The sequence below is a fragment of the Diplotaxodon limnothrissa genome, linkage group LG8, assembly GCF_057381915.1.
Source record: "Diplotaxodon limnothrissa isolate DT_005_m linkage group LG8, D_limnothrissa_male_GT1.1, whole genome shotgun sequence".
In the NCBI taxonomy this organism is placed as follows: domain Eukaryota; kingdom Metazoa; phylum Chordata; class Actinopteri; order Cichliformes; family Cichlidae; genus Diplotaxodon; species Diplotaxodon limnothrissa.
The window spans coordinates 22,903,137-22,925,958 of record NC_140603.1 but is presented as its reverse complement, the minus strand read 5'-3'; the positions used below and the strand labels follow the sequence as shown (position 1 = coordinate 22,925,958).

General features: G+C 42.6%; 4 protein-coding genes and 5 non-coding genes across 9 annotated transcripts; all 9 read right to left on the bottom strand.

Annotated features, from left to right (window-relative positions):
• Positions 1 to 1,358: 1,358 nt before the first annotated feature.
• Positions 1,359 to 2,561, bottom strand: LOC146626910 (NAD(P)H dehydrogenase [quinone] 1-like). Its single transcript, XM_085360268.1, has 6 exons — positions 2,558 to 2,561; positions 2,302 to 2,466; positions 2,099 to 2,229; positions 1,912 to 2,019; positions 1,735 to 1,836; positions 1,359 to 1,658 (listed from the first exon to the last, which is right to left on the bottom strand). The coding sequence occupies exons 1-6, from the start codon at positions 2,559 to 2,561 to the stop codon at positions 1,359 to 1,361; spliced, it is 810 nt and encodes a 269-aa protein (XP_085216394.1).
• Positions 2,562 to 3,266: 705 nt separating this feature from the next.
• On the bottom strand, positions 3,267 to 3,360 carry trnai-uau (transfer RNA isoleucine (anticodon UAU)). The gene is made up of 2 exons: positions 3,323 to 3,360; positions 3,267 to 3,302 (listed from the first exon to the last, which is right to left on the bottom strand). It is a non-coding gene; the product is annotated as a tRNA-Ile (tRNA).
• Positions 3,361 to 6,263: 2,903 nt separating this feature from the next.
• LOC146626908 (NAD(P)H dehydrogenase [quinone] 1-like) lies at positions 6,264 to 7,511 on the bottom strand. The gene is made up of 6 exons (XM_085360267.1): positions 7,508 to 7,511; positions 7,203 to 7,367; positions 7,004 to 7,134; positions 6,817 to 6,924; positions 6,640 to 6,741; positions 6,264 to 6,563 (listed from the first exon to the last, which is right to left on the bottom strand). The coding sequence occupies exons 1-6, from the start codon at positions 7,509 to 7,511 to the stop codon at positions 6,264 to 6,266; spliced, it is 810 nt and encodes a 269-aa protein (XP_085216393.1).
• Positions 7,512 to 8,179: 668 nt separating this feature from the next.
• trnai-uau (transfer RNA isoleucine (anticodon UAU)) lies at positions 8,180 to 8,273 on the bottom strand. Its single transcript has 2 exons — positions 8,236 to 8,273; positions 8,180 to 8,215 (listed from the first exon to the last, which is right to left on the bottom strand). It is a non-coding gene; the product is annotated as a tRNA-Ile (tRNA).
• Positions 8,274 to 9,612: 1,339 nt separating this feature from the next.
• LOC146626906 (NAD(P)H dehydrogenase [quinone] 1-like) lies at positions 9,613 to 10,838 on the bottom strand. The gene is made up of 6 exons (XM_085360266.1): positions 10,835 to 10,838; positions 10,557 to 10,721; positions 10,353 to 10,483; positions 10,166 to 10,273; positions 9,989 to 10,090; positions 9,613 to 9,912 (listed from the first exon to the last, which is right to left on the bottom strand). Exons 1-6 carry the CDS (start codon positions 10,836 to 10,838, stop codon positions 9,613 to 9,615), a joined length of 810 nt encoding a protein of 269 aa, XP_085216392.1.
• A 721-nt stretch (positions 10,839 to 11,559) lies between these two features.
• Positions 11,560 to 11,653, bottom strand: trnai-uau (transfer RNA isoleucine (anticodon UAU)). Its single transcript has 2 exons — positions 11,616 to 11,653; positions 11,560 to 11,595 (listed from the first exon to the last, which is right to left on the bottom strand). It is a non-coding gene; the product is annotated as a tRNA-Ile (tRNA).
• A 2,049-nt stretch (positions 11,654 to 13,702) lies between these two features.
• trnai-uau (transfer RNA isoleucine (anticodon UAU)) lies at positions 13,703 to 13,796 on the bottom strand. Its single transcript has 2 exons — positions 13,759 to 13,796; positions 13,703 to 13,738 (listed from the first exon to the last, which is right to left on the bottom strand). It is a non-coding gene; the product is annotated as a tRNA-Ile (tRNA).
• Positions 13,797 to 16,727: 2,931 nt separating this feature from the next.
• LOC146626903 (NAD(P)H dehydrogenase [quinone] 1-like) lies at positions 16,728 to 18,268 on the bottom strand. The gene is made up of 6 exons (XM_085360265.1): positions 18,265 to 18,268; positions 17,947 to 18,111; positions 17,748 to 17,878; positions 17,281 to 17,388; positions 17,104 to 17,205; positions 16,728 to 17,027 (listed from the first exon to the last, which is right to left on the bottom strand). Exons 1-6 carry the CDS (start codon positions 18,266 to 18,268, stop codon positions 16,728 to 16,730), a joined length of 810 nt encoding a protein of 269 aa, XP_085216391.1.
• Positions 18,269 to 21,468: 3,200 nt separating this feature from the next.
• Positions 21,469 to 21,562, bottom strand: trnai-uau (transfer RNA isoleucine (anticodon UAU)). The gene is made up of 2 exons: positions 21,525 to 21,562; positions 21,469 to 21,504 (listed from the first exon to the last, which is right to left on the bottom strand). It is a non-coding gene; the product is annotated as a tRNA-Ile (tRNA).
• Positions 21,563 to 22,822: the final 1,260 nt, after the last annotated feature.

Sequence of the window (22,822 nt, the reverse complement as noted above, 5' to 3'; positions counted from 1 at the left end):
GCTGACAGGCTTTACAATCATTTCAAGCTTGACACTAGTCTGGTCGGCTGGGTGACAGACTTTCTGATCAATAGGTCACAATGTGTTAGGGTGAATCATGTATTTTCTGATGTGCTTTATTCCTCCACTGGATCACCCCACCCAACAGACACATCCTGAAGTTTGCTGACGACACAGTAATCGTCAGTCTTCTAGTGGAGGATGACTCAGGCCATGGACAGGTTGTAAATGATTTTGTGAATTGGTGTGATGAGTCCTTCCTTTCACTTAATGTGTCAAAAACTAAAGACATGATTATTGATTTTAGGAAGTCCTCTTATAGCTCATCACCCACTATCATTAAAACTACCGATATTGGGATCGTTGAGAGTTATAAATATCTAGGTGTGGTACTTGACCATAAACTGTGTTTTGAATCTCATGCTGATGCCACTACTAAAAAAGTTCAACAAAGACTGTTCTTTTTAAAGAAAATGGGATCTTTTAATGTCTCATCTGAGATGTTGTCTTTGTTTTATAGAAGTTTTATCGAATCTGTGATGTCTTTTTTATATTGCTGCCTGGTTTGGTAACCTGACGGTGAAGAATAAGAATCGGTTGGGACTTGTGGTAAAAACTGCTAGCAAAATTTCAGGGCGCTGGCAAGATGGACTTTTGGCCATTTACAATAGAAATGTGCTTAGAAAGGCTCATTCTATTATTAATTGTGTGAACCATCCACTTCACAGTGAATTTAAGTTGTTGCCTTCTGGCCACCGTTTTAGAGTAACTCCGAGGAGGACCAAAAGACTCCAGGTCTCTTTTATCCCTACTGCGTCTTGTCTCCTTAATGGCAAATAATTGTTCTTCAACTTTCTATTATTATTTCATAGTATTGTTCTGTTTATTTTTATCCTCCTGCTGCTAAACTAATTTCCCCTTGTGGGATAAAAAACGAAATTGAAAGCTGCTTTCACGCCAAACCCAGCCAAAGCCTGTAGTATAGGCAGTGAGGCGCAATAGGGCTTGCAGTCACCTGATCTACAGCAGTGGTCAGGTGTCATTCTTGCTTTCAACCTTGGTGTACGGTCACCCCCCCTCCCCAAACACCTGTGTGTTCTTATTAGAACAGGGATTTGCATTAGCATGTGGAACCATAGCCAGCCCCCCCCAAACTCAGTTCCCCATCACATTTAAAGCCATACATGACTGGATCCTATATGGACTAAGAACCATCATTACATTGTGGTAGTATACATCATGTTCTAGAGGGATAACATGTATGAAACCCAAGTGGTGCATTTATAACTCATTGCTCAAAGTTTGAATAAAGCAGGCTTTATTTTAAGATCAAGACATTACATGGACCCACTCCATCATCAGACCCTGGCCTTGGTCTGGCTGTTGGCTGGCAGTGGCTTGCCCATGTGGATCCCCACTGTGAGGCCAGACTCTTTGCTGGCATATTTCTCTTTGACCTCAGGCTTCAGCAGGAAACCCTTCTCCTTGTCAAAGTAGTCCAAGGGAGCAAAGTACACAGTGGCTTCCCCACAGAGGTTTTGCAGTCGTGTGCGCCAGCCCTCCAGCACGTGGCTGCGAGATTCAGGAGAACCAGTAGCAGGATCCCAGAAGATCTGAGGGGCAAAAACCTGGAAGCCACAGTAGTTCAGGATCCCGTTCTGCACACAGGGAGGAGCAGCTGTTACCACATGACAGATCATTTCATGCTTGGCTCCGTTTATAGTGAGACCTCACCTGCAGTGGCCACAGTGTGACATTGATGTCACCATTGATGCCAGTGTCACTGTACACAGATTCAGGACAGTCAGTGGTGAAGGACAGCATGGCTTTCTTGTCCTGTACAGAGAGCAAGGAGTGAGCAAAGAGGGAGAGGACACAGCCTGAACACAGACATGTTGGTGGAGCTCTCACCTTGAAGATCCCCTCACTGTACCGCTTCTCCTGTGCGTAGGCAAAGCCCAACACACGATCCATCCACCCCTTCATGATTGCAGGAACAGATGACCAGTACATGGGGAACTGGGAACACAGGTTTAATGGTCATTTTGATGTTGACACCTGTTAGCTGACCACAAAGACGATTCCAGTCAGACACTACCTGAAAGATGACAAGGTCTGCCTCCTTGAGCTTCTCCTGCTCTTTTTTGATGTCTTCTGCAAGTCTGCCCTCCTCTGATGCCAATTTGATCTCTTTTGCGTAGCAGAAGTTCTCAGCATCCTTCACTCCACCTGCAAATAAAGCTAATGTTTACACCTGAAGTACAATCAAAGCATTGCTATACTTGCAGAATATTTGTATACCAATGATGTCCTCAGTAGTAGCAGCAGCTTTGAACTTCATGGCGTACAGGTCAGACACCTCTACAGTGCAGCCTTGAGCAGTCAGAGCTGCCACAGCAGCATCTTTGGCAGCAGCATTGAAGGAGGCAGGGCTCTCATGGGCATACACAATCAGCACTTTCTTGGCTGCAAAACCAAAGAATAAAAAAACAATACATAAAGTTCCATTCAACACACAAAGCTTTCCAGAAGCTTTACCAGGAAGAAAAAGTCTTACCCATTCTCAAAACTGGTGCACAACAGTAAATGCTGCGTTTTCTGTCTAACTGGAATAACAACAGAAAAGGTGCCCCCTGCTTTTATACACACTTCAAGCACTACTTCACACAGGTGCTGTCAATCAGCAATAAACCTCAAGAGTCAGCCAGCTGGTACTGCGGCATTTTCTCTCAGACCAGTTGGTGGCGGTAATGCTCTATTTTGCTGTTTGCCAACTGCCAATAAACCGTATAAAGAAGTAGAAGAAGAATTTCTCTCAGGTTTCCCATTTTGTATGGAAACTGGTGGAAGTAACCCTGAGATTAACCTAAACCTTCAGCCCAGTTTAAACACAAGATGAATATATACTTCATATAATTATAATCATCTTAGTTTCACACACATCATTTTCTCATGGTGATTGTTGCCCAACTTGGTGAACCAATGATTTGCCTTACGCCCTGCGGTCTGAGGACAAAAAAGGTACACACACACACACACACACACACACACATACTTCCAGAAATCTGACTTTGAAGGAAAACCTATATCTCGATGGTTAATAGCTTGCATTGGTCGACAAAAAAGAAGCAGAACAAACACAGAGAGGTATAATTCTGGGTTTGTTAATCTCTATTTTGAATGTTGCTCATTTTTAAAGATGCAATGAAGTCTGTTGGCATTTTCAGTGTGCTCAGCATTTATCCCTTTCATTAGCTCAAAGTTTATGCTCCAGGTGAGGCTTGAACTCACAACCTCGGCATAGCTCAGCCTAATACTGCCATATAAGTACCGCGCGCTAACCGATTGCGCCACTGGAGCACATGCGCAAAGAGTTTATTCCTTTCTCCCTTCATTCAACTGGTCTAAGGGAAAAAACAGGGAGACAGAAACAGCTTAGTCAGTAACTCATAGGACAAACGCTTTACACTATACTATATTGCCACAAATCTCACGCTTGTAGTCTATGTACTATATATAGGATTAATCGATAGATTCATTGTAACAGCAGTCTGGCGAGGAAGGAGCAGCTAGCAGGTCCAGCGGGCATGTGGTGTGGAGGTTAGCCGGTGTTCTGACAAACCATCCTACTTTGGCAAAACGTCCTACCGTAAGTAGTTTATGCACATTTCTGCTGTCACAGAGTAATTCCAGACGTTTCACCTCTCATCCGAGAAGCTTCTTCAGTTCTCTCAACTTACTCGGCGTTGCTTAGCGTGTAATATCAGCCTCGAATCCCGCCGATCGTCATTCATCGAGGAGAAAAGACAGACAGTTAATCCACAGGAACTTCCTGGCTGACGTCAGTCTTTCAGCGTGCCTCTTCTCCCCTCGGTGAATGCCGACTCCAGGGATCCGACATCGAAGGACCAATTAATGATAGGTTTGTAGCTTGAACCTATTCGCTGGAACGTTGAAGACAATATAATTACATATAATTTCAATTATAATTACAAGCAAGACACGAAGTAGGCAAAGTTCTTCATGTTTCTCGTGCACGGGAGAGAACCGGACAAACGCCGTTCCTTCGCTTGACCCCAGTTGCTCTCGTCCGTTCCCCCGTAACACTGCTCTTTTATTGAGGTTACATGAATATGCATAGGTTCATTAACATATGACGTCTACATACACACAAAGAGTACCTTGCCTTTGTGTGTGTGTGTGTGTGTGTGTGTGTGTGTGTGTGAGGTCAAGATGTGACCCCGTGAAGACCCTCCCCAAAGCTGGTGCCAGGAGTCCAGCAGGTCCATCTGAACAAAAGGCTCTTATACTTAAAGAGATATATACGTGTGTTTGCTATGCCATATATCAGCAAGAGAAGATACGACCTCTCCTAGGAGGTGTGTGATCTATGCCAGAACACTCTGTAGAGGAGTGAACGCACTCCCCTCTTCATGCTACACAGAGTTGTTACAGACCTCCTAGGATGAGACAATCTTTCAATCTACAAATGATTATATACTTCTAAGCATATATGAGTAAATATTTCTAAGCATAAATGACAATCAACAATACAAAACCTAACACCTAGCCTTTTTGGTCTGGACCTGAATGTGGGCAGACCATGTCAGGTCTGAGGAGATGTGGACACCAAGATGTCCACAGGACTGCACCCTCTCCACTGGAGCTCCATTGATGATAATGGGCTTGTAGTCTCTGTGCTGACCCCTTCTGAAGTCCACCACCAGCTCTTGGTCTTGCCGATGTTCAGGTGGAGGTGGTTGTCCTGGCACCATGATGCCAGATTCTTCACTTCATCCATGTAGGCCGCCTCATCGTTGTTGGAGATGGCACCCAACACCACTGTGTCATCAGCAAACTTCACAATGGTGTTGGAGCCGTGGGTGGCCACACAGTCTGAAGTGTAGAGGGAGTAGAGCAGTGGCGAGAGGACACATCCCTGAGGTGCTCCTGTGTTGATGGTGATGCTGTTAGAGACGCATCTACCCACCCTCACCACCTGAGTTCTGCCAGTGAGGAAGTCCAACACCCATGCACACAGACGGCTGTTAAGTACCAGATCCCTGAGCTTTGTGAACAGTCTGCAGGGCACTATTGTGTTAAACGCTGAACTGTAATCAACAAACAGCATTCGCAAATAGTTACCCTGTTTCTTGTCCACGTGGATGAGAGTGGTGTGTAGGACGTGGGCGATGGCACCTGCTCCTTGTCGTTTCTATCTCTGACTTTACTCTACAAGAGTTTCTGGGTTTTTTTTGCTAGCTCTTCAAATGTTCAATAAAAACATGTATGCTAATTCATAACGAAGAAAGCTTTGTAACTATCCCTACCAGTGAAGACTGTCATTTCCAGAACCCCCCCATGGTCCGCAGCGCTGTTGAAAAGGTTGTGGAAGTCCCTGTATTAAGCATGTAAACCTGTGACACAAAAATCACCAAACTCAGACCACCACAGACTGTTTTCCTTCGTGGTGATGAAGGAAAAGGGGCATGTAAAAGAGCATTTATTCCCTTCAAGGACCTGAAGCTCCATAAAGCACCCTCTCCAATAGCCAAACCGATCTGTTCTCTCACATGATGGATTTGCTTGACCAACCGGTGGCAGGGGAATAGAAATGCTTAAAAGCCTTCAGTACAAATATTAGAAAAAGGACAAACACTATCTTTAAATATTAAACATGCTTTACTCTTCCTGTGCACTGGCATCACAGTCAGCTGATTTCAGTTCATGTGTGGGAGGAGGGAAATGGTGGAAGATCCCACAGTGGCAATAGACATTTTTACCTCACAAAAATGTCAAGAGTGCAATGGTAAACTCAACTGCATCTAGGACAGAAAGAACACATACTGCTGAAAGTGGGATATTAAAGCTGCGTTCATGCGAAACCCAGCAAAAGCCTGTAGTATAAGCAGTTAGGCGCAATAGGGCTAAAGTAGCAATCGGGTGTCAGGCTTGCTTTCAACCTTGGTGTACGGTCCCCGCCCCCCCCAAACACCTGTGTGTTCTTATTAGAATAGGGATTTGCATTAGCATGTGGAACCATAGCCAGCCCCCCCAAACTCAGTTCCCCATCACATTTAAAGCCATACATGACTGGATCCTATATGGACTAAGAACCATCATTACATTGTGGTAGTATACATCATGTTCTAGAGGGATAACATGTATGAAACCCAAGTGGTGCATTTATAACTCATTGCTCAAAGTTTGAATAAAGCAGGCTTTATTTTAAGATCAAGACATTACATGGACCCACTCCATCATCAGACCCCGGCCTTGGTCTGACTGTTGGCTGGCAGTGGCTTGCCCATGTGGATCCCCACTGTGAGGCCAGACTCGTTGCTGGCATATTTCTCTTTGACCTCAGGCTTCAGCAGGAAACCCTTCTCCTTGTCAAAGTATTCCAAGGGAGCAAAGTACACAGTGGCTTCCCCACAGAGGTTTTGCAGTCGTATGCGCCAGCCCTCCAGCATGGAGCTGCGAGATTCAGGAGAACCAGTAGCAGGATCCCAGAAGATCTGAGGGGCAAAAACCTGGAAGCCACAGTAGTTCAGGATCCCGTTCTGCACACAGGGAGGAGCAGCTGTTACCACATGACAGATCATTTCATGCTTGGCTCTGTTTATAGTGAGACCTCACCTGCAGTGGCCACAGTGTGACATTGATGTCACCATTGATGCCAGTGTCACTGTACACAGATTCAGGACAGTCAGTGGTGAAGGACAGCATGGCTTTCTTGTCCTGTACAGAGAGCAAGGAGTGAGCAAAGAGGGAGAGGTCACAGCCTGAACACAGACATGTTGGTGGAGCTCTCACCTTGAAGATCCCCTCACTGTACCGCTTCTCCTGTGCGTAGGCAAAGCCCAACACACGATCCATCCACCCCTTCATGATGGCAGGAACAGATGACCAGTACATGGGGAACTGGGAACACAGGTTTAATGGTCATTTTGATGTGGACACCCGTTAGCTGACCACAAAGACACTTCCAGTCAGATACTACCTGAAAGATGACAAGGTCTGCCTCCTTGAGTTTCTCCTGCTCTTTTTTGATGTCATCTGCAAGTCTGCCCTCCTCTGATGCCAATTTGATCTCCTTTGCGTAGCAGAAGTTCTCAGCATCCTTCACTCCACCTGCAAATAAAGCTAATATTTACAACTGAAGCACAAAGCATTGCTATACCTGCAGAATATTTGTATACCAGTGATGTCCTCAGTAGTAGCAGCAGCTTTGAACTTCATGGCGTACAGGTCAGACACCTCTACAGTGCAGCCTTGAGCAGTCAAGGCTGCCACAGCAGCATCTTTGGCAGCAGCATTGAAAGAGGCAGGGCTTTCATGGGCATACACAATCAACACTGTCTTTGCTACACCCCCCCAAAAAAAGAAAAAAAAATTAAGTTTTGATAAAATTCCAGTAATATCACAAACCTTTCACTGTTCTTGTCAAAGATTATCAGCTTTGGCCAAACAGATTTCAGCAATTACCAGGAAGAACAAGTCTTACCCATTCTCAAAACTGGCACACAACAGTAAGTGATGAGTTTTCTGACTAGCTGATGTAGTAACAGAAAAACCACTCATATTCAAGCAAAACACACCTGCTGCTTTTATACACACTTTGAGCACTACTTCACACAGGTGCTGTCAATCAGCAATCAGCCTCATGAGTCAGCCAGCTGCTACTGCTGGATTTTCTCTCAGGTTTCCCATTTTGTCTGGAAACTGGTGGGAGTAACTCTGAGATTAACTTAAACCTTCAGCCCAGTTTAAACACAACATGAATATTTACTTCATATAATCATAATCATCTTAGTTTCACACACATCATTTTCCCATGGTGATTGTTGCCCAACTTGGCAAAACAATGATTTGCCTTACGCCCTGCGGTTTGAGAGCCTTTGGTATAAACTATACATAAGAACATAAAAGGTACACACACACACACACACACACACAGCCAAAATTCTTTAACTTTGGAAGAACGTCTATATCTCGATGGTTAATAGCTCGCATTGAAAATAAACAGAAACAAAAATACCAGAACAAACATACAGAGAGTTTCTTAATCTTTATTTTGAATGTTGTTCATTTTAAAAGATGATATAAAGTCTGTTGGCATTTTTAGTGTGCTCAGCATTTATCTGTTCTCATCAGATAAGTATTAGCTCAAAGTTGATGCTCCAGGTGAGGCTTGAACTCACAACCTCGGCATAGCTCAGCCCAATACTGTCATATAAGTACCGCGCGCTAACCGATTGCGCCACTGGAGTACATGCACAATGACTTTATTCCTTTCTCCCTTCATTCAACTGGTCTAATGGAAAAAAGGGACAGTAACCACTCACTCAGTCATTCATAGAAAGAATACTTTACACTATACTATATTGCCACAAATCTCACGCTTGTAGTCTATGTACTATATAGAGGATTCATGGATAGATCCATGCATTAATATATGTGGGAAATCAGTCTTTTTTTCTATACATCTATCTTACAAATGTTTTTTCAGTCTGTACACGTTTGTTTCAGATCATTTCTGTTTCCTTTTTTCATATTTCCCTATTATCCTTTAATTTTTGTAGTTTTTAGTGTATTTTACCTAATAGATATGGAACTAATGGATAAAGAATTTAACCATGTGGCAATAAAGGCTTTGTATCCCTGTATTTTACCACTGTATCCTGAACTCTTATTTTACAAAACAAATAGATTAAAGAAAACTGAAGTCTGTGTGTACTTCTTTTCATGTAAATGAAATGTGCTTCTCTGTTATACTGTTTTCTAATAACGTGTTAGCAGCAATTAACTATACTAATGGACCTAACTGTACGCATGTCATTGCTATTCTCACTTCCTTGGCTCTAACTTTTTAAACAGTAGCTAAGTGAACGACACAAATGTTGATTAGCTCGCTACCATGGCAAGAAACGACCATCATATCAATACTTGTTTTCAACACTAACCTTTGACAGATTTAATTGCAGTATTGATGCAAGTCAAGCAGAACCTTGGTAGCCATAACAATGAATGATCAAATCCTGGTAGGTGGTTGGCTTCTGTAGTTCTTGGTAGTGGAAAAGCGTATGATTACCCATTTACCAAGAATTAGCCAAAGATACTGATATAATTCATTTCCCACCACAATTCCAGCAGTGGTGCTGCTGGAATAGAGAGACAGTACAGGAAAGCAGCAGTCAAGTGTTCCCAAGTAAACCATTAAGCGGAGAACACCATCACGTTATAGATAGTGTAGTGAGCTGGATGGATCAAGCTGTTACTCAGCAGGATAATGTAGAGAAGCTAACCAAATGCACCATGCATTGCATCAGTTTGTGTGCAGTTCCAAGTTACCATTGCCAGCTCACATTTCTAGCAGGCAACAAAGCCCCAAGCAGCAATTTGGTCAGTGTTGGATAATGACACCAGTCTTGAAAGCCTACAGAGACAGCTTTGTGTATCCTGTTATGTATATGTACTATTTTCTAGATGGCTGAACTGTATGAAACCAAGTGGTGCATTTGAAACTCATTGCTCAAACTGAAGATCCAATAAAGCAGCCTTTTTTATTGCAGCACACATTTTAAGACATTACATGGACCCACTCCATTGTCAGACCCCGGCCTTGGTCTGGCTGTTGGCTGGCAGTGGCTTGCCCATGTGGATCCCCACTGTGAGGCCACATTCTTTGCTGGCATATTTCTCTTTGACCTCAGGCTTCAGCAGGAAACCCTTCTCCTTGTCAAAGTAGTCCAAGGGAGCAAAGTACACACTGGCTTCCCCACAGAGGTTTTGCAGTCGTGTGCGCCAGCCCTCCAGCATGGAGCTGCGAGATTCAGGAGAACCAGTAGCAGGATCCCAGAAGATCTGAGGGGCAAAAACCTGGAAGCCACAGTAGTTCAGGATCCCGTTCTGCACACAGGGAGGAGCAGCTGTTACTACATGACAGATCATTTCATGCTTGGCTCTGTTTATAGTGAGACCTCACCTGCAGTGGCCACAGTGTGACATTGATGTCTCCATTGATGCCAGTGTCACTGTACACAGATTCAGGACAGTCAGTGGTGAAGGACAGCATGGCTTTCTTGTCCTGTACAGAGAGCAAGGAGTGAGCAAAGAGGGAGAGGACACAGCCTGAACACAGACATGTTGGTGGAGCTCTCACCTTGAAGATCCCCTCACTGTACCGCTTCTCCTGTGCGTAGGCAAAGCCCAACACACGATCCATCCACCCCTTCATGATTGCAGGAACAGATGACCAGTACATGGGGAACTGGGAACACAGGTTTAATGGTCATTTTGATGTTGACACCTGTTAGCTGACCACAAAGACGATTCCAGTCAGACACTACCTGAAAGATGACAAGGTCTGCCTCCTTGAGCTTCTCCTGCTCTTTTTTGATGTCTTCTGCAAGTCTGCCCTCCTCTGATGCCAATTTGATCTCCTTTGCGTAGCAGAAGTTCTCAGCATCCTTCACTCCATCTGTGACAAAAATCCAGTGTTTGCATCTGAAGAGCAATCAAAGCATTCCTATACCTGCAGAATATTTGTATACCAATGATGTCCTCAGTAGTAGCAGCAGCTTTGAACTTCATGGCGTACAGGTCAGACACCTCTACAGTGCAGCCTTGAGCAGTCAAGGCTGCCACAGCAGCATCTTTGGCAGCAGCATTGAAGGAGGCAGGGCTCTCATGGGCATACACAATCAGCACTTTCTTGGCTACAAAGCCAAAGAATAAAACAAAACAAAACATAAAGCTCCATTCAGCACAGAAACCTTACACTCCTTTGACCAAACAAGTTGCAGCAATTACCAGGAAGAAAAAGTCTTACCCATTCTCAAAACTGGTGCACAACCGTAAATGATGAGTTTTCTGTCTAACTGGTATAACAACAGAAAATGTGTCCATACTGGAGCAAAACACACCTGCTGCTTTTATACACACTTCAAGCACTACTTCACACAGGTGCTGTCAATCAGCAATAAACCTCAAGAGTCAGCCAGCTGGTACTGCGGCATTTTCTCTCAGACCAGTTGGTGGCGGTAATGCTCTATTTTGCTGTTTGCCAACTGCCAATAAACCGTATAAAGAAGTAGAAGAAGAATTTCTCTCAGGTTTCCCATTTTGTATGGAAACTGGTGGAAGTAACTCTGAGATTAACCTAAACCTTCAGCCCAGTTTAAACACAACATGAATATATACTTCATATAATCATAATCATCTTAGTTTCACACACATTTTCTCATGGTGATTGGTGCCCAACTTGGCGAACCAATGATATGCCTTACGCCCTGCGGTCTGAGGACAAAAAAGGTACACACACACACACATACAGCCAAAAATCTGACTTTGAAGGAAAAACTATATCTTGATGGTTAATAGCTCACATTGGTCAACAAAAAAGAAGCAGAACAAACAAAGAGTGGTACAATTCTGGGTTTCTTAATCTCTATTTTGAATGTTGCTTGTTTTTAAAGATGCGATGAAGTCTGTTGGCATTTTCAGTGTGCTCAGCATTTATCTGTTCTCATCAGATAAGTATTAGCTCAAAGTTTATGCTCCAGGTGAGGCTTGAACTCACAACCTCAGCATAGCTTAGCCCAATACTTTCATATAAGTACCGCGTGCTAACCGATTGCACCACTGGAACACATACATAAAGATTTTATTCCTTTCTCCCTTCATTCAACTGGTCTAATGGAAAAAACGAGGGGACAGTAACCACTTGCTCAGTCATTCATAGAAAGAATACTTTACACTATACTATATTGCCACAAATCTCACGCTTGTAGTCTATGTACTATATATAGGATTAATCGATAGATTCATTGTAATAGCAGTCTGGAGCGGAAGGAGCAGCTAGCAGGTCCAGCGGGCATGTGGTGTGGAGGTTAGCCGGTGTTCTGACAAACCATCCTACTTTGGCAAAACATCCTACCGTAAGTAGTTTATGCACATTTCTGCTGTCACAGAGTAATTCCAGCACAAAATTAAGTAGGTATGACAGTTTGCCACTTATGTTTGCCCATCACAGTATGCTTTTAGCTCATATTGATAAAGCCAGGATGGTTTGTCACTTCATTTTACCAGTTAAAGTATGCTTGTAGGTAACATTCACAAAGGTAGCATGGTTTGGCACTTTATTTTACCCGTCAGAGTATGTTTCTAGCTCTTATTAACAAAGGTAGAATGGTTCGCCACTGAATTTTAGCTATTAAAGTATGCTTCTAACTCAGATTAACAAAGATAGGACGATTTGTATGGGCTCAAATTGTGGTCATAAATATTTTGTACTTGTAAATCAGTTTTGTATTTGTAAACTGGGATTTGTATGTGTAAAAAGAATTTGTGTGTGTGTAAAAAAGATTTGTGTTTGGACTTAGCCAAAAAATGCCTGTGAAACTCTCGCACTCAAGTTTCAACTTACAAGTACGACTTTTGACCCTATTTTTCTTCCTTTCATCTGATTGGTCAATGTCATGTCAATCACAAATTTAACTATCCAATCAGAGAACACATGGGTTTGGCTGTCAGAGGGGCGCTTTTTTCAACTGCAGGTCCTTAAAGGGTAATACAGTTTGAAGCTGAAGGATCTCTATATAAATATCCGATAGAAGCTAGGTCCCGTAACGTTCAGCAGTGGTTGAAAGGATAAATCTGTGGTATATCAGTGGTTAGAAATACCATTATTACTTTAGGATTAGTTTAACACAAAGTAAGGGCTGACCCGGGACCATTGCTGTGAGTCACAGTGCTCAGCATAAAGGTCCTTTCACATCGGACGCAGGATGTGCTGTTAATGCTAACTAAAAGCCAAGGATCCAGAATTTGTTGGACTGGCTGCTGAGCTCTGTGGGTTTTTGCAGCAGCTCTACCTGTACTAGAGGCACCTGCTCCTTGTCGTTTCTATCTCAGACTTTATGTGCTCTGCAAGAGTTTCTGATTTTTTTTTTGCTAGCTCTTCAAATGTTCAATAAAAACATGCATGCTAATTCGTAACGAAGAAAGCTTTGTAACTATCCCCACCAGTGAAGACTGTCATTTCCAGAACTGTCATTCCCCCCCATGGTCCGCAGCGCTGTTGAAAAGGTTGTGGAAGTCCCTGTATTAAGCACGTAAACCTGTGACACAAAAATCACCAAACTCGGACCACCACAGACTGTTTTCCTTCATGGTGATGAAGGAAAAAGGGCATGTAAAAGGGCATTTATTCCCTTCAAGGACCTGAAGCTCCATAAAGCACCCCTCCAATAGCCAAACCCATCTGTTCTCTGATTGGATAGTTAAATTTGTGATTGACATGACGTTGGCCAATCAGATGAAAGGAAGAAAAGTAGGGTCAAAATTCATACTTGTAACTTGCAGAGTTTCACACGTATTTTTTGGCTAAGTTCACACACAAACATTTTTTACACACACACACACACACACACAAATTCTTTTTACACATACAAATCCTGATTTACAAGTACAAAATATTTATGACCACAATTTGAGCCCATAGAGTTGCCACTGAATTTTAGCTGTTAAAGTAAACAGAAACAAACAATAGCAGAACAAACACAGAGAGGTATAAGTCTGGATTTCTTAATCTTTATTTTGAATGTTGTTCATTTTAACAATGTTATAAAGTCTGTTGACATTTTCAGTGAGCTCAGCATTTATCTTTTTCATTAGCTAAGCATTAGCTTAAAGTTCATGCTCCAGGTGAGGCTTGAACTCACAACCTCGGCATAGCTCAGCCCAATACTGTCATATAAGTACCGCGCGCTAACCGATTGCGCCACTGGAGCACATGCTCAAAGGTTTTATTCCTTTCTCCCTTCATTCAACTGGTCGATTGGAAAAAACAGGGACAGAAGCAGCTTAGTCAGTCACTCAAAGGACAAACGCTTTACACTACACTATATTGCCACAAATCTCACGCTCGTAGTCTATGTACTATATATAGGATTAATCGATAGATGCATTGTAACAGCAGTCTGGCGAGGGAGGAGCGGCTAGCAGGTTCAGCAGGCACCTGTGGTGTGGAGGTTAGCCGGATAACTCAGAGCCAGTGAGTTAAACAGACCTTTATTTGACGTTAGCAACATAAGACCATACAAGCCAGGTCCCACGGCTCTACCCTGTCCATACATACATGTGCGGGTATCGGTAGTCGCCGGCGCCAGCCAAGTTACAACGGTAAGGTTTCTTTGAACAGCGACACGATCAGCATGTAACGGCCACCACTATACTCCCACACCCACTAGGGGACTCCCCCAACTACAATAATAGTAGGGCAACACCCCCCCCCCTCCCCCCAGTGGTGCTATAATACAATAAGGGTTGTCACAGCATGCATTAATATATGTGGGGAATCAATTTTTTTTCCTATACATCTATGTTACAAATGCTTTTTTTTTCCAGTCTGTGCACATTTGTTTCAGATCATTTCTGTACCCTTTTTTCATATTTCACTTTTATTCTTTAATTTTCGTAGGTTTTAGTGTAGTTTACTAAGAGATATTGAACTAATTGATAAAGAATTCAAGCATGTGGCAACCAGTGTTGGTCAAGTTACTTGAAAAAAGTAATCAGTAACTAATTACTGATTACTTCCCCAAAAAAGTAATCTCGTTACTTTACTGATTACTTATTTTCAAAAGTAATTAATTACTTAGTTACTTAGTTACTTTTTAAAAACACGATTTACAACCTGAATAGGTGATAAAGAAATAGATCTTTCAGCCCAATTCTACTTTTTCTGCATAATCCATCATACAAAATGTAATCAAATGGAAAAGTCCCTTTTTAAAACTTGTTTTATTAGTTTTAATCTTTTAACTTTATGCATCAAGGAAAAATTTAATTATATGCAACATTCTCTGACTGGAAGAATTTTGTTTAATATTTAAACCTATTTTCTGCATATTCCAGCTCATAAAATATAGATTTTTTTGTGTGTTTACACTCAGTCTTTCAAATAGATGCAAGTAAAACACAGCAGAAAATAAATAAAGTCAAAGACTAGCAGTCCTTTTGCTCTATTTTTACCTGTAAAGCAGGAGTAGGGTAGGCGGAGGTTTACCCTGGTGCAGGTGTGCCGCAGCGGTCAGTGGAAGAATCCGAGAGTTTCTCTATGAATTTCCCATTACATCGTAGCGCACTCGGTGCTTGCTTGGAAGTTTAGGGGGTTTTTTTCGCTGTAAAAAGAAGTTTTCTTCCCACGCACGATGGACACTAATGTTTTTGTCACTTTTTATGGAATCAAACTCAAAGTAAGGTCAGTACGTCCACGCTTTAAACGCTGCACGCTCATACTCTCTCCCGTACTCGATATATGATGCACTGTTGATCTGCACACAGCTGTTGTCACGAACGTTGCACTCGCTTACGTCACTGTCATGAGACACTCTCGCAAGAAAATCACGGTTTTAGTAACGCAGCGTTCCTACGGGAAAGTAACAGTAATCTAATTACCATTTTTGCAATAGTAATCCCTTACTTTGCTCGTTACTTGAATCAAGTAATCGGATTACAGTAACGTGTTACAAGTAACGCGTTACTGCCCATCTCTGGTGGCAACAAAGTCTTTGTATCCCTGTATTCTACCACTATACCATGAACTTCCATTTAGCAAAACTAAATTAAATGAAAGGAAGTTGAAGTCTGTGTCTACTTTTCATATGAGCTTTGCCTCAAATAAAATTTGCCTCTCTGTTATACTATTTCCCAGTAATGTTTTAGAAGCAGTTAACTGTACTATTTGATCGACTTTCACGCATTTAAATGAGCTATTCTGACATCCTTGGCTCTTACTTTTTAAAAAGCAGCTAAGTGAACTACATATAAATGTTATTTAGCCTTCAGTACAGTTAGTGTGCTTCCACTGCAGCGAGAGCTGATTGGCTTCTACAGTTCTTGGTAGTGGAGGAGCACATGACTGGCTAAATCTTGGTTGAATTTGGTACAAAAAAACTATAGCCGCTCACATGATGGATTTGCTTGACCAACCGGTGGCAGGGGAATAGAAATGCTTAAAAGCCACCAGTACAAATATTAGAAAAAGGACAAACACAATCTTTAAATATTAAACATGCTTTACTCTTCCTGTGCACTGGCATCACAGTCAGCTGATTTCAGTTCATGTGTGGGAGGAGGGAAATGGTGGAAGATCCCACAGTGGCAATAGACATTTTTACCTCACAGAAATTGCAAGAGTGCAACTGCATGTAGGACAGAAGGAACACATACTGCTGAAAGTGTGATCCATGAAGCACCTTTAGATGACTTTTGTGATTTGGCGCTATATAAATAAAATTGAATTAAAGCTGCGTTCATGCTAAACCCAGCCAAAGCCTGTAGTATAGGCAGTGAGGCGCAATAGGGCTTGCAGTCACCTGATCTACAGCAGCGGTCAGGTGTCAGGCTTGCTTTCAACCTTGGTGTACGGTCACCTCCCAAAAAAAGAAAAACCCTAAACACCTGTGTTCCTATTAGAACAGGGATTTTCATTAGCATGTGGAACGATAACCAACCCCCCCCCCCCATCACATTTAAAGCCATACATGACTTGATCCTATATGGACTAAGAACCATCATTACATTGTGGTAGTATACATCATGTTCTAGAGGGATAACATGTATGAAACCCAAGTGGTGCATTTATAACTCATTGCTCAAAGTTTGAATAAAGCAGGCTTTATTTTAAGATCAAGACATTACATGGACCCACTCCATCATCAGACCCCAGCCTTGGTCTGGCTGTTGGCTGGCAGTGGCTTGCCCATGTGGATCCCCACTGTGAGGCCAGACTCTTTGCTGGCATATTTCTCTTTGACCTCAGGCTTCAGCAGGAAACCCTTCTCCTTGTCAAAGTATTCCAAGGGAGCAAAGTACACAGTGGCTTCCCCACAGAGGTTTTGCAGCCGTGTGCGCCAGCCCTCCAGCATGGAGCTGCGAGATTCAGGAGAACCAGTAGCAGGATCCCAGAAGATCTGAGGGGCAAAAACCTGGAAGCCACAGTAGTTCAGGATCCCGTTCTGCACACAGGGAGGAGCAGCTGTTACCACATGACAGATCATTTCATGCTTGGCTCCGTTTATAGTGAGACCTCACCTGCAGTGGCCACAGTGTGACATTGATGTCACCATTGATGCCAGTGTCACTGTACACAGATTCAGGACAGTCAGTGGTGAAGGACAGCATGGCTTTCTTGTCCTGTATAGAGAGCAAGGAGTGAGCAAAGAGGGAGAGGACACAGCCTGAACACAGACATGTTGGTGGAGCTCTCACCTTGAAGAGGCCCTCACTGTACCGCTTCTCCTGTGCGTAGGCAAAGCCCAACACACGATCCATCCACCCCTTCATGATTGCAGGAACAGATGACCAGTACATGGGGAACTGGGAACACAGGTTTAATGGTCATTTTGATGTGATGAGAGCCTTTATTGCAAGAGAATGTGAAATTCACTTTGTTGCAGCAGTAAAGTACACACAGAAGAAATAAAATAAGCAGTTTACTTAACCATACTACGTGAAGATATTTCTACATTGTATAGTGTATCCAATTTAGATATACGTACATCCATATGCAAATTACAGAACTACAGTATTTTGGTAGCACCAGAACAGAATCTTTCACAGTGCAGTGGCTGATGTTAATAGAATAAAATATGTGCAGGTCTGTTTTGAAATGTACATTCACTGCTGATGTGGACACCCTTCATCCTATCACAAAGACATTTCCAGTCAGACACTACCTGAAAGATGACAAGGTCTGCCTCCTTGAGCTTCTCCTGCTCTTTTTTGATGTCTTCTGCAAGTCTGCCCTCCTCTGATGCCAATTTGATCTCCTTTGCGTAGCAGAAGTTCTCAGCATCCTTCACTCCACCTGCAAATAAAGCTAATATTTACAACTGAAGCACAAAGCATTGCTATACCTGCAGAATATTTGTATACCAGTGATGTCCTCAGTAGTAGCAGCAGCTTTGAACTTCATGGCGTACAGGTCAGACACCTCTACAGTGCAGCCTTGAGCAGTCAAGGCTGCAACAGCAGCATCTTTGGCAGCAGCATTGAAAGAGGCAGGGCTTTCATGGGCATACACAATCAGCACTTTCTTGGCTGCAAAGCCAAAAATAAAGATTTGATAGAGTTCCAGTCACATACAAATATTTCACATTAATTGCCAAAGGAAACAGCCAAAACAAAAACCAAACACTTTCACAATTAGAAACCAAACACGTTTCAGCAGTTACCAGGAAGAAAACCTCTTACCCATTCTCAAAACTGGTACACAACTGTAACTGATGAGTTTTCTGACTAGCTGACGTAGGAACAGGAGAAAAAAAAATACTCATACTGAAACAAAACACAGTCTGCTGCTTTTATACACACTTCGAGCACTACTTCACACAGGTGCTGTCAATCAGCAATCAGGGTCATGAGTCAGCCAGCTGCTGGGATTTTCACTCAGGTTTCCTATTCATTACTAAAACTGGAAAATATTTTAGTGGGAGTAACACTCAGACTAAATTGAATGTTCATCCCAGTTGAAACACAGCATAAATGTATAACAGTTCATTATATTCATTCTGTTTTTTAATTTTCTCTTATAAATAATATTCACCTCAGTTTTTCTCCATCATCTCCTGTGATGATTGGTGTTCAACTTGGACCAATGTTGGATGTTTGACCAAGTCCTGCAGTCTCAGAACCACTGATATAAACTATACAAGAGGACACACACACACACACAATAATGCTTTATTTTTAAATCATTATTAGGAACGTTTACAATAATTTCTTAAGGTGTTCTACAGTGCCATCATGTGGTCATGGTTTAAGTCATCATAATGCTTATGAAGCCAGACAGTGTTTTATATCTCTGAAAACAAAGAGGTGGGTTTTAAGAAAGAAGTTTTTATATAATAAATAGATGGCAAAATTTCTATAAAATAATCAGAATCAGAATCAGGATACTTTATTGATCCCTAGGGGAAATTATTTTTCGTTACAGTGCTCCATTATAAACAAACATTAACAAAGACAGACAATACACTAACTAAGATGCTTCCCCAGCATGCAACAGCATAGAGGATCGCACTGGCCACAACAGACTCATAGAAAATCCTGAGCATTTTCTGGCAGATGTTGAAGGACCTCAGTCGCCTCAAAAAATAGAGACGACTCTGACCCTTTCTGTAAAATGCTGTGGTGTTTGTAGCCCAGTCCAGTTTATTGTCAGTGTGTACTCCAAGGTATTTATAGTCCTCCACAATGTCAACACTGACCCCCTGGATTGAAACAGGGGTCAAGTGTTTCCTGGTCTTCCTGAAGTTCACTATCAATTCCTGGGTCTTTGCCACATTGAGCTGCAGATGATTCTGCTCACACCACGTAACAAAGGAGTCGACCACAGCCCGGTACTCTGTCACATCATCCCTGCTGACGCATCCAACCACCGCGGAGTCATCAGAAAACTTCTGAAGATGGCAGGTCTCTGTGCAGTGGCTGAAGTCTGTGGTGTAGAGGGTGAAGAGGAAGGGGGAAAGGACAGTCCCCTGTGGTGCCCCTATGTTGCTGATTACCTTGTCAGACACACACTGTGGGAGACGTACATATTGTGATCTTCCTGTCAGGTAATCAACAATCCAGGACACCAGAGAAGCATCCACCTGCATTGCTGTTAACTTATCACCCAGGAGGGTCAGCCTGATGGTGTTGAAAGCACTGGAAAAGTCAAAAAACATGACCCTCACAGTGCTGGTCCAGATGGGTGTAAACACGATTGAGCAGGTAGATGATGGCGTCCTCTGTTCCGAGACGAAGCTGATAAGCAAATTGAAGGGGGTCCAGATGTGGTCTGACAATGGGTCGCAGCTGGGGGGCACAGGCCTTGAGGACGAGGGGACTCACTCCGTCTGGTCCAGCAGACTTGCCTGAGTGAAGTCTCCTCATTTGCATCTCAACCTGGTATCGTGGACTACAGGAGGAATGCTGACCCACATCCACCCATCCACATTAAGGGGACGGCTGTGGAGCGTGTGAGCAGCTTCAAGTTCCTGGGAGTCCACATCTCCGAGGATCTCACCTGGACGACCAACTGCTCCAAGCTGGTCAAGAAGGCTCACCAGCGCCTCTTCTTCTTGAGGACTCTGAGGAAGAACCACCTGTCCTCAGACATCCTGGTGAACTTCTATCGCTGCACCATCGAGAGCATCCTGACCAACTGTATAACAGTCTGGTACGGGAACTGCTCTGCCTCGGACCGGAAGGCGTTGCAGAGGGTCGTGAAAACTGCCCAGCGCATCGCCGGAGCACCACTTCCTGCCATAAAAGACATCTACAGGAAGCGGTGTCTGAAAAGGGCTGGGAAAATCATCAGAGACCCCAGTCACCCATCACATGGACTCTTCACCCTCCTGCCCTCTGGGAGGCGCTACAGGAGCCTCCGGACTAAGACCACCAGGTACCGGAACAGCTTCTTCCCCACAGCTGTCAGACTCCTGAACTCTGCCTCCTGACATCTGACCCACGTTAAACTCATGGACTGAACATACACACACACACACACAATGGACAACTGTACCCTCAAACACACAATAATAACATGGAGTGAACCACCACTCACAACCACTAGCACTTTATATAGCCTCTGTAGAAATTATCCACACCCTCACTTACCTTAACTGCACTACTGTATAGCCCTGTGTAAATAATCATTCTGTACATACGATAATTTTTAACCCTACAACTGTTTACAACTTGCATAGTTCCCATTTCTGTATAGCTGTATATCTCAGATTCCTGTAAAGTTATTTATTTCATATTCTGTATAGTTTTTCATATTTATATCCTGTACATATCCTGTACATAGCTTGTACTCACTACAGCCTGTACATACTTATAGTTATAGAATATTCACAACATACTTCATACCGTGTACATTATAACATAATAGACCCATTTCTGTAATATACTTACATATCTATATTATTGCTAATATATATTGTAATATATCTATATCACTAAGCACTTCTGGATGGATGCAAACTGCATTTCGTTGCCCTGTACCTGTGCATGTGCAATGACAATAAAGTTGAATTCTATTCTATTCTATTCTATTCTATTGAGTGAAGGTGATGGGTGGGGGAGGGGTGTCAGGAATCTCACAGGAGGCAACAGCGCCATGTGAAGAGAGAGGCTGGCACAGTCCTTAGTCACCCACGGCTTGTTATTTGGGTAACAATGAACAGTCTGAGCTGGAACAACGGAGTTGGTGCAGAAAGTTATGTAGTCTGTGATACACTCAGTAAGCCCATTGATGTCCTCGGCGTGAGGCTCACAAAAGATACTTTCTTTGAAGAAAGTACACAAATTCACTTTATAATAGGCATACATGACATTTGTTGTCTCTTAAAGAAAACAGGTTAAGGAGATACTTCTTTCCCCTTTAGGTAAACATTGACTTCAAGAATCTGCTCCAGGTGAGGTTTGAACTCACAACCTCAGCATAGCTCATCCCAATACTGCCATATAAGTACCATGCGCTACCCAATTGCGCCACTGGAGCACATGCACAAAGCTTTGATTCCTTTCTCCCTTCATTCAATTGGAAGCCAATGTAGTGAAGCCAGAATCGGAGTGATGCGATCAAATTTCCTTCTACCAGTTAAAAAACGTGCTGCCGCATTTTGCACTAATTGCAAGCGTGACAGGGTGCCCAACCCAACCCAAATTATAAGGGAACTGCAATAGTCCAAACGTGACGTGATAAAAGCATGAATAACAGTTTCCAAATTGTGTTTGGAAAGGAAAGGCTTGACCTTCGATAGGCGTCTGAGGTGATAAAAAGACGAGTTTACCACCCTATTTAAATGATCATCAAAGGAATTTTTAGTATTATATAAAACACGGGGGTTGTGTGAGTTGGCCGAAATAAGTTGAGAAAGACAGGCAAGTTTATCGGCTTTAACCGCCTTAGGATAACTTTTCCAACTACTTTTTAAGGTTTCCAGACAGAAATGCAGCCTGTCTTTCTTCCGCTGTCTTTCACATCTCCCACATTGTTTTCTAATTTCTCGGGTGAAATCAGTTAGCCAAAACCTTGTCTTGGATTTACATTGTCTTAGTGTCAATGGGGCAACAACATCCAGCGCAGATTTACAAGCAAAATCAAAATACAGAAGTAAGTCATTTGAGGTAGGCAACTCCGAAGAATATGACATGAGATTGTCAAACAATATAAAACTGTTCGGCAGTATCAGAACGAAAGGCACAATAATATCGAACAGGCACAGCCCAATTTGCAATGGCGTTAAGAGAAGCAATATCAAATAAAATAGGCATATGGTCGGAAAAAAACGCATCTTTAACACATACATTGTTAAAGATCATAAGATAAAACCAAGTCTAGCATGTGTCCACATTCTTAAGTGGCACCATTTACAGATTGGACGAAATTAAAAGACTTTACTAAGTCCAGGTATTATTAAACACCGTGAATTAACAGTTTGGAGCACTAGAAGAAAGGGTGTACCCTGCCTCTTTTTTCATCTTGTTTAAGTCATCACAATTAAAACGCCTTGTAGTTGAGAAAAATACTAAAAACACAGGAGTTTTAATAAAGAAAGATTTTAGGTAATATGTGAATGGCAAAATGTCTATTTTGTATTACTTATATTGAGTATACTTGATGTAATCAGTCTCTATTATTTGATAGTTTATTTATATTCTGTATATGTTTTTCCTATTTCACAATAGAGTGCTACCTAACACAACCTTTGTAGCAGTGAGTGCAAGATCGCAGCACTGTAGCGCCAAAAGAGTTCCA